Source organism: Anomaloglossus baeobatrachus, chromosome 10 (genome assembly GCF_048569485.1).
Source record: "Anomaloglossus baeobatrachus isolate aAnoBae1 chromosome 10, aAnoBae1.hap1, whole genome shotgun sequence".
Lineage (NCBI taxonomy): Eukaryota > Metazoa > Chordata > Amphibia > Anura > Aromobatidae > Anomaloglossus > Anomaloglossus baeobatrachus.
In genome coordinates this window covers 2,829,989-2,840,237 of record NC_134362.1, presented here as the reverse complement: position 1 = coordinate 2,840,237, position 10,249 = coordinate 2,829,989, and the positions used below count along the sequence as shown (strand labels likewise).

Genomic DNA, 10,249 nt, shown 5'->3' with positions numbered 1-10,249 from the left:
TGCCTCCATGCTCATTATTTGGCGACCGCCTGTTGCCTCTATCCTCAATATTTGGTGATCGCCCGTTGTCTCCATCCTCAGCGTTCAGTAACCGCCCGTCACTTTCATTCCCAGTATTTGGTGAAAGCCTAAGTCCTCAGTATTCAGTGACCGCCAGTTGCCTCCATCCCATGATCTGGTGACCGCCAGTTGCCTCCATCCTCAGTGTTCGGTGACCGCAACTGCCTTCATCCTCAATATTTTGTGAAAGCCCAGCGCCTTAATCTTCAGCATTAGGTGACCGCTCATCGCCTCCATCTGGTTCTAGTGATGTAGTATTCTACTGACGGTTGTTCTGGTGGTGAATTCCTGCACTGGTGATGGCTCTGGTGCTGTACTCAGGTACTGGTGATGGCTCTGGTGCTGTACTCATGTACTCATGTACTGATGGTGGATCTGGTGCTGTATTCATGTACTGATAGTGCTTTTGCTGAAATATACATGTTCTGATGGCGAATAAAGTCATAGGAGTTTACCATATCTGTATTTTCACACGTCTTTTCCATATCTGTGCACGCCACTCCTGTTGTGTGCTTCCACCTTGGGATTTATTTTTTTTTTTATGGAAGAAAAATGGCACATTTCTTATTAGAAATGTAACTTTTTTTTATTAAAGTTGCTTAGCAACCTAAACATACCCCCTGTGTATATTTTGCAGATTAAATTGTCAGTAGTTACCACTGGCTCTGACCCTCTAGTTCAGCAAATTCTATGGAAATGGGAATATATGAGCCAGATCATGGGCTCCATCTGATTTTGAGGTGGGTGTGTATAAGCCACATTATGGGTTCCACCTGGATATGTACCTCTATAAAGAATGTGTTTGCCACGTGGGGATAAATTCCCCGCACATTAACTATAAACCCTATCGCATTCACTATAGAGGAGACCCTTCAAATAACACTCTCCATATACAGGGCGATGGACGAAGGCTTACTGGTCTAGCTTTGACACAATCACCTGATGAATCTGTATGAGAGGAAACGCGTCAGGACCCAGCAGAAAGTTATAGGGCAAGTTTTTTAGTGTCATCTGTGGGCTGCCCCTGTAAGGTCGAGAGTCTAATGTGGGTTCTAGGTTTAATTCAGCCACGTAGGGCGCTACAGGGCAATGTCTGGATGCAAAGAAATGAAGAGGGCACCCGGGAAAGAAGTGAAGAGGGCACCCGGGAAAAAAATGAAGAGGGCACTGCTTTTGGGTGATCGTATGTCACTCCTGGCCCGTAGAATGAGATGCACGCTTTTGCCCTCTGCCAGTCCGTGGAGAGTCGCTTTTGCCCTCTGCCGGTCCGTGGAGAGTCGCTTTCGCCCTCTGCCGGTCCGTGGAGAGTCGCTTTCGCCCTCTGCCGGTCCGTGGAGAGTCGCTTTTGCCCTCTGCCGGTCCGTGGAGAGTCGCTTTCACCTTCTGCCGGTCCGTGGAGAGTCGCTTTCACCCTCTGCCGGTCCGTGGAGAGTCGCTTTCGCCCTCTGCCGGTCCGTGGAGAGTCGCTTTCGCCCTCTGCGGTCCGTGGAGAATTGCTTTCGCCCTCTGCCGGTCCGTGGAGAGTCGCTTTCGCCCTCTGCCGGTCCGTGGAGAGTCGCTGTCGCCCTCTGCCGGTCCGTGGAGAGTCGCTTTCACCCTCTGCCGGTCCGTGGAGAGTCGCTTTCGCCCTCTGCCGGTCCGTGGAGAGTCGCTTTTGCCCTGTGCCATTTTGTACTCTGGTTGGAATTCACATGACACTGGAATGGCTGTCAGACTTGTTGAGAGGACAATTTGTATAAAACTGTGCAGTGGTCTCGAATTTTTGCCAGAGCTGTATATTTTATCAGAGGACCCCGGCTCTGCTGGATTGTGGCACATTGCACCGTTCTGGTAGAAGCGCTGCTGCTGGAGAATTACACATTGGTTTGGTAAATTTGATCACATAAGATGAATGGACTCCGCGGCGAGGATCAGTGAGCAGTAATTAAGTAATTATCTCAAAGTGCAAGAAATAACTGGTGCTGCGGCAGTATATCAGATGCCGTCTGACATAACCATCTGTGTGATACATCATGAGGACTCATATGGCTCCTTATATCACGTTACTCAGATCATATGGCTCAGAGTAACGAGTGGCATGGTGTAAAGACCTGCGACGTGTAAAGAGCGGCGTGGTGTAGGACGCCTCATAGGAGTAAATAGCCACATGGTGTAACAAGTCGCATGGTGTAAGGCGCCACATGTAGCAAGCCTCGTGGAGTAACGAGCTATGTGGTGTTAGGAGCCGCGTATATTAACAAATCACGTGGTGTAAGGAGCAGTGCGATGGAACGAGTTTCATGGTGTAAGGAACCGTGTGATGTACAGAGTCGCGTGCGTGGTGTAAGGAGCCGAATGGTGTAACGAACTGCGTGATGTAAAGAACCCTGTGATATAAATAATTGCATGGTGTAACGAGTCTCTGGGTGTAACGAGTCTCTGGGTGTAACGAGTCGAGCGGTGTAACGGGCCATGTGGTCTAAGGATCCACGTGATGTAAAGAACCCTGTGATATAAATAATTGCATGGTGTAACGAGTCTCTGGGTGTAACGAGTCGAGCGGTGTAACGAGTCGAGCGGTGTAACAGGCCATGTGGTGTAACGAACCGCGTGATGTAAAGAACCCCGTGATATAAATAATTGCATGGTGTAACGAGTCTCTGGGTGTAACGAGTCTCTGGGTGTAACGAGTCGAGCGGTGTAACGGGCCATGTGGTGTAACGAACCGCGTGATGTAAAGAACCCTGTGATATAAATAATTGCATGGTGTAACGAGTCTCTGGGTGTAACGAGTCTCTGGGTGTAACGAGTCGAGCGGTGTAACGGGCCATGTGGTCTAAGGATCCACGTGATGTAAAGAACCCTGTGATATAAATAATTGCATGGTGTAACGAGTCTCTGGGTGTAACGAGTCGAGCGGTGTAACGAGTCGAGCGGTGTAACAGGCCATGTGGTGTAACGAACCGCGTGATGTAAAGAACCCCGTGATATAAATAATTGCATGGTGTAACGAGTCTCTGGGTGTAACGAGTCGAGCGGTGTAACGAGTCGAGCGGTGTAACGGGCCATGTGGTGTAACGAACCGCGTGATGTAAAGAACCCCGTGATATAAATAATTGCATGGTGTAATGAGTCTCTCGGTGTAACGAATCGAGCGGTGTAAGAATCCGCGTGATGTAATAATCCATATATCACACGGAACATATCTGTATGTTATATTCTGTGCATGATTTAATATAGTGGCCCCGGGGGATAAGCTGGTAACTTAGTAAAATGTAAATATTAGTAATTTTCTGCCCATCCCCAGGAATTGGTTGTCTGCTGCACCCCACATCATGAAGTGACCCCTGATGGTACCCTGGAGAGAATGACCCCAGCAGTGACCTCTGGCAGGAGACCCTCAGAGAATGCTCCGGCCATTCTATACATATTTGTCCTTGCGTTTCCTTCTTCTACAGGGCTCCTGGGAGACACCGGCCGTCCTAGAGATGGAGGCAGGAAATCCAGCCCAGTCAATGACAAATACCGCCCAGTGGTTACTGACGTATCAATGATTAGAGGTGACCGTGATTGGCAGGGCAATGATTGATCAGCACGGACCTGTCGATCAGAAGAGACAGTGATTATCAGTCCCTGTCGTGTCCGTGTCGTCTCCTCAGCTGTACGTTATCTGTACTGGTGGCTCCAGATGGAAGGTTGTATTCAGAGGAGGAATGTTCAGGCCTCTCCTAGTAGAAATAGTTTTACTGTGGCTAAACAAGTCATGGGGCACATTAGCGATGGACATAGCCCATCAGCACCAAGTAGTCATGGACTTGTCCACTCCCCGCACTCTGGACATCATCCCCCACTCTATGATAACTAACTTATGGCTGAAGATATATCATGTGGATTTTGAGGTGACCCCACGTTTACACTCATAGTATCCAGCACTCATAAATCTTGACTGCCGGTTGCCCCCACAGGCACCTGACGTGGACAGTGCACCTTTGCGCTGTTCTTCAGGGGCCACATGTCAGTAAGTAGCAGCCTCGGCCTCCATGTGTGCAGACCTTTATTATAAAAATCTCTTTATTTACAGATCATTTACACGAGTAGAAAACTAGGTGACAAGAGAATTGAACTTCTTGAAATTTCTTCTTATTTGTCGGCTTGTACGTAGGAGGTGAACATGCTGTCCTCGCGCTCCAGCAGAACCTCCGGCTTGTCGTACTCCATAATGGCGCCTCTCTTCATGACAATCACCAGGTCTGCATTCAGGATGGTGTGTACCCGATGCTGTAGGAAAAAGCACAAGTGAGTCCTGGAGACAGTGAGATGTGAGGGAAGATGGTCCAGGATGCGGATCATGGGAAGCCGGTCCGGGGGACTAAGCGCGGGAAGCCGGTCCAAGGGACTGAGTGGAAGAAGCCGGTCCAAGGAGACTGAGCGCGGGAAGCCGGTCCGGGGGGACTGAGCGCGGGAAGCCGGTCCGGGGGGGACTGAGCGCGGGAAGCCGGTCCGGGGGGACTGAGCGCGGGAAGCCGGTCCGGGGGGACTGAGCGCGGGAAGCCGGTCCGGGGGGACTGAGCGCGGGAAGCCGGTCCGGGGGGACTGAGCGCGGGAAGCCGGTCCGGGGGGACTGAGCGCGGGAAGCCGGTCCGGGGGGACTGAGCACGGGAAGCCGGTCCGGGGGGACTGAGCACGGGAAGCCGGTCCGGGGGGACTGAGCACGGGAAGCCGGTCCGGGGGACTGAGTGGAAGAAGGCGGTCCGGGGAGACGGAGAGTGGGAAGCCGGTCCAAGGAGACGGAGCGCGGGAAGCCGGTTCAAGGAGACGGAGCGCGGGAAGCCGGTCCAAGGAGACGGTATGAAGTGAGCAAAGCTGGTTCAGAGGATAAAGCGAGAGAAATTAGGCAAGGGGACAAGGTGCGGAGAGAGGGAAACCAGTCGAGGGGATGAAGCAAGGGAAGCCAATACAGAGGACAAGATGGAGCGAGGCAAGCTCGTCCAAATGACGGAGTGAGCGAAGTCAGTCAAGGGGATGGAGCATAGGAAGCTGGTGTAGGAGGTGGAGCAAGGGAAACCGGTCCAGGAGGTGGAGAGCAGGAAGCTGGTCCAGGAGACAGTGTGTGGAGCGAAGGAAAAGGTGGAGCAAGTCAAGCCGGTCTAGGAGGCAGAGAGAGGGAAGTTGGCCCAAGGGACAAGGGAAGGCAGTTTAAAGAAAGGGTGCGGAGCGAGGGGAGCTGGTCCAGGACAAGGAGCAAGGGAAGCCAGTCCTGGGGACAAAGCCGGTCCAGAAGGAGGAGAAAAGAAAAGGGTGTGGCGCAAGGGAAGCCAGTCTAGAAGACAGGGTGCTGTGAGGGGAGCTGGTCCAGGAGACTGGGTGCGAAGTAAGGGAAGATGGTCCAGGAGATGAAGCGAGGGAAGCTAGTTCAGGAGACAGAGCAAGTGAAGCTGGTCCAGGGGACAAGGAGTGACGCCGATCCTAGGGATGAAGCGGGGGAAGCCGGTCCACAGTAAAAGGAGCAGAGAGAGGGAAGCGGGTCCAGGCGACCGAGAGGGGGAAGCGGGTCCAGGCGACCGAGCGGGGGAAGCGGGTCCAGGCGTCCGAGCGGGGGAAGCGGGTCCAGGCGACCGAGCGGGGGAAGCGGGTCCAGGCGACCGAGCGGGGGAAGCGGGTCCAGGCGACCGAGCGGGGGAAGCGGGTCCAGGCGACCGAGCGGGGGAAGCGGGTCCAGGCGACCGAGCGGGGGAAGCGGGTCCAGGCGACCGAGCGGGGGACGCGGGTCCAGGCGACCGAGCGGGGGGCGCGGGTCCAGGCGACCGAGCGGGGGGCGCGGGTCCAGGCGACCGAGCGGGGTACGCGGGTCCAGGCGACCGAGCGGGGGACGCGGGTCCAGGCGACCGAGCGGGGGACGCGGGTCCAGGCGACCGAGCGGGGGACGCGGGTCCAGGCGACCGAGCGGGGGACGCGGGTCCAGGCGACCGAGCGGGGGACGCGGGTCCAGGCGACCGAGCGGGGGTCGCGGGTCCAGGCGACCGGGCGGGGGACGCGGGTCCAGGCGACCGAGCGGGGGACGCGGGTCCAGGCGACCGAGCGGGGGAAGCGGGTCCAGGGGACCGAGCGGGGGAAGCGGGTCCAGGGGACCGAGCGAGGGAAGCCTGTACAAGGGGACAGAGTGCAGAGCAATTGAAACGTATATATAAATTGTAATGATGGCCGTAAAATAGCCTGCTAGTTATACATAGAGACGGGCAATGTCAATACATGAAACCACTGCATGACTATGGGGTACGCCATTAGATGCTCAGCATCCACATTAGGAAGCTTCATACCAATTACTCCCCATCCATCGAAAGCTTTGCGGTCCTACCCTTTCATACATGCACTGTACCCTATGTCATAATACTTGTTCATGGAACACACAGCGGTTTAGGAAGTCTGCGCATGTGCAGTACAAAGTGAATCACACTCCGGACGGTATCGGGTATTGTGCTGTGGTTAGGACTCCCCTGATGTCAGACAGTGAGCGCTGCGGTTAGGACCGACCCTTCTGATGTCAGGCAGTGAGCGCTGCGGTTAGAACCCGTCTGATGTCAGGCAGTGAGCGCTGCGGTTAGAATCCGTCCGATGTCAGGCATCAGGCAGTGAGCGCTGCGGTTAGGACCCGTCCGATGTCAGGCATCAGGCAGTGAGCGCTGCGGTTAGAACCCGTCCGATGTCAGGCATCAGGCAGTGAGCGCTGCGGTTAGGACCCTTCCGATGTCAGGCATCAGGCAGTGAGCACTGCGGTTAGGACCCTTCTGATGTCAGGCAGTGAGCGCTGCGGTTAGAACCCGTCTGATGTCAGGCATCAGGCAGTGAGCGCTGCGGTTAGGACCCGTCCGATGTCAGGCATCAGGCAGTGAGCGCTGCGGTTAGAACCCGTCTGATGTCAGGCATCAGGCAGTGAGCGCTGCGGTTAGGACCCGTCCGATGTCAGGTAGTGAGCGTTGCGGTTAGGACCCGTCTGATGTCAGGCAGTGAGCGCTGCGGTTAGGACCCGTCTGATGTCAGGCAGTGAGCGCTGCGGTTAGGACCCGTCTGATGTCAGGCAGTGAGCGCTGCGGTTAGGACCCATCTGATGTCAGGCAGTGAGCGCTGCGGTTAGGACCCGTCTGATGTCAGGCAGTGAGCGCTGCGGTTAGGACCCGTCTGATGTCAGGCAGTGAGCGCTGCGGTTAGGACCCGTCTGATGTCAGGCATCAGGCAGTGAGCGCTGTGGTTAGAACCCGTCCGATGTCAGGCATCAGGCAGTGAGCGCTGCGGTTAGGACCCGTCCGATGTCAGGCATCAGGCAGTGAGCGCTGCGGTTAGGACCCTTCTGATGTCAGGCAGTGAGCGCTGCGGTTAGAACCCGTCTGATGTCAGGCATCAGGCAGTGAGCGCTGCGGTTAGGACCCGTCCGATGTCAGGCATCAGGCAGTGAGCGCTGCGGTTAGGACCCTTCTGATGTCAGGCAGTGAGCGCTGCGGTTAGGACCCGTCTGATGTCAGGCAGTGAGCGCTGCGGTTAGGACCCGTCCGATGTCAGGTAGTGAGCGTTGCGGTTAGGACCCGTCCGATGTCAGGCAGTGAGCGCTGCGGTTAGGACCCGTCCGATGTCAGGTAGTGAGCGCTGCGGTTAGGACCCGTCTGATGTCAGGCAGTGAGCGCTGCGGTTAGGACTCTTCTGATGTCAGGCAGTGAGCGCTGCGGTTAGGACCCGTCTGATGTCAGGCAGTGAGCGCTGCGGTTAGGACTCTTCTGATGTCAGGCAGTGAGCGCTGCGGTTAGGACCCGTCTGATGTCAGGCAGTGAGCGCTGCGGTTAGGACCCGTCTGATGTCAGGCAGTGAGCGCTGCGGTTAGGACCCGTCTGATGTCAGGCAGTGACGCTGCGGTTAGGACCCTTCTGATGTCAGGCAGTGAGCGCTGCGGTTAGGACCCGTCTGATGTCAGGCAGTGAGCGCTGCGGTTAGGACCCTTCTGATGTCAGGCAGTGAGCGCTGCGGTTAGGACCCTTCTGATGTCAGGCAGTGAGCGCTGCGGTTAGGACTCTTCTGATGTCAGGCAGTGAGCGCTGCGGTTAGGACCCGTCTGATGTCAGGCAGTGAGCGCTGCGGTTAGGACCCGTCTGATGTCAGGCAGTGAGCGCTGCGGTTAGGACCCGTCTGATGTCAGGCAGTGACGCTGCGGTTAGGACCCTTCTGATGTCAGGCAGTGAGCGCTGCGGTTAGGACCTGTCTGATGTCAGGCAGTGAGCGCTGCGGTTAGGACCCTTCTGATGTCAGGCAGTGAGCGCTGCGGTTAGGACCCGTCTGATGTCAGGCAGCAGGCAGTGAGCGCTGCGGTCACCTCCCCTCCCCGATATTGCTTCACCCTGGTACATACCGCGATAGTGACCACTGTCCGTTCCTGAAACGCTGTCATCACCACCTTCTGCAGAATGTTCTCCTGAGGAAACAGATGCATTACCAAGACGTCACATCCCCCACACCCACCACAGTGATCCCGGGGACTAAGGGGTCCATATACTCTACGCAAGGCATCGAAGCAAAGAGAGGGTTAATCCAAGGGAGACTGGACAGAGATCACCCAGGATCTCCACCCATATCATTTATTCCCTATATGGGGGAAGATGCTTCTACCATGACGCCGCGCTCTGGTCAGTATTACTGTAAACTCACACTCTCCAATACCGCAGCCGTGGACGTCCCGCCTATAGTATTGGCATTATACCATACCATACAGAGAGGAGCTAGGGGTGCGTGGAAAACACCGGGCCCGGCCGAGCCCCTAGATAATGTCTAGTGATGACGTCACTTATGTGGGGTCTTGGTGATTACCGCCAGTGAAAATGCCATGGTATGTAATATGAGGGGTAGTCAGACATACGGTGGCCATGTCTATCGATGCGGTGGCTTCATCCATGATTAATATGCTGCTTTTCCGTACAAAGGCTCTGGCCAGACAGAAGAGCTGTCGCTGCCCCACACTGAAGTTCTCTCCACCTTCTGTGACCACGGCATCTGCAAAAAGAAGAAGGAAAGAATGAGGAACACGGGGTGTTGGATGGGAGAGAGGAGCCGCCATGATGGTGCAGAGGAGTCACGGCGACGGGCAGGAGAAAGGAGCAGACCTGACGATGCCTGGCGGGTGAGGGGAGCCACAGTGATGGGCAAGAGAGAAGAGCTATCCTGACAGTGCTGGGCAGGAGAGAGAAGCCGCCATGATGGTGCCTGGCAGTGCCTGGTGCAAGAGAGGAGTCACAATGATGGGCAGGAGACAGTGCCTTGCGTGTGAGAGGCAGCTGCCCTGACAATGCCTGGTGGGAGAGAGGACGTGTGCTGACAGTGTCTAGCAGGTGAGCAAAGTCACGGTGACACAGTGGGAAAGAGGAGCCAACCTGATGGTGGCAGCCAGGAGAAAGAAACCACCCTGACGGTGCCTGGCAGGTGAGAGGAGCTGCCCTGACAGTGCCTGGTGGGTAAGAAGAGCCACAGTGGAAGGCAGGGGAGAGGAGCCACGGTGACAGGCAGGAGAAAGCAGCCGCCCTGACGGTGCCCGGTGGGTTAGAGGAGCCACAGTGACGGCGGGAGAGAGGAGCAGGCCTGACAGGAGAGAGGAGCCACCCAGACAGTGACAGCTGCAAGAAAGGAGCCACCCTGACTATGCCTGGCTGGTGAGAGGAGCCATGGTGATTGGCGGGAGGGAGGACCCATAGTGACGGGCAGGAGAAATGAACCGTCTGAGGGTGCTTGCTGGGTGAAGCTAGCTGCCCTGACTGTGCCTGGCAGGAGACAGGAGCTATGGTGACAAATGGGAGAAAGGAGCTGCCCTGACTACGCCTGGTGGGTGACAGGAGCCACAGTGACAGTGCCTGGTTGGTTAGAGGAGCTGCCATGGTGGTGTATGTCGGGTGACAGGCAGGAGAGTGGAGCCACGGTGACTGACGGGAGAGAGGAGTCACAGCGCTGAGCGGGAGGAAAAAGCTACCCTGACAGTGCCTTATGTAAGAGGGAGCTGCCCTGACAGTGCCTGGTGGGAGCAAGGAACCACGGTGACGGCCACAAGAGTGGACCCGCCATGACAGTGTCTGGCAGGTGAGAGGAGCCACGGTGACAGAGCGGGAGAGAGAACCCACCCTGATGGTGGCACCCAGGAGAAATAAATCACCCTAACGGTGCCTGGTTGGTGAGAGGAGCCATG

At 56.0% G+C, this 10,249-nt stretch overlaps 1 protein-coding gene across 1 annotated transcript; it reads right to left on the bottom strand.

The window, feature by feature from the left end:
• Positions 1–4,093: 4,093 nt before the first annotated feature.
• LOC142255044 (ATP-binding cassette sub-family C member 8-like) lies at positions 4,094–9,133 on the bottom strand. Its single transcript, XM_075326476.1, has 3 exons — positions 8,936–9,133; positions 8,432–8,494; positions 4,094–4,317 (listed from the first exon to the last, which is right to left on the bottom strand). Exons 1-3 carry the CDS (start codon positions 9,131–9,133, stop codon positions 4,180–4,182), a joined length of 399 nt encoding a protein of 132 aa, XP_075182591.1. The 3' UTR covers positions 4,094–4,179.
• Positions 9,134–10,249: the final 1,116 nt, after the last annotated feature.

Excerpts from the sequence above, each read along its gene's own strand:
- LOC142255044 (XM_075326476.1), bottom strand. The coding sequence starts at position 9,133 with ATGGCGGCTCCTCTCTCCCATCCAACACCCCGTGTTCCTCATTCTTTC. Across the intron at positions 8,495-8,935 it reads CATCGATAGACATGGCCACC|GAGAACATTCTGCAGAAGGT; the intron begins GTATGTCTGACT and ends CTGTTTCCTCAG. Across the intron at positions 4,318-8,431 it reads GGACAGTGGTCACTATCGCG|CATCGGGTACACACCATCCT; the intron begins GTATGTACCAGG and ends TTTTTCCTACAG.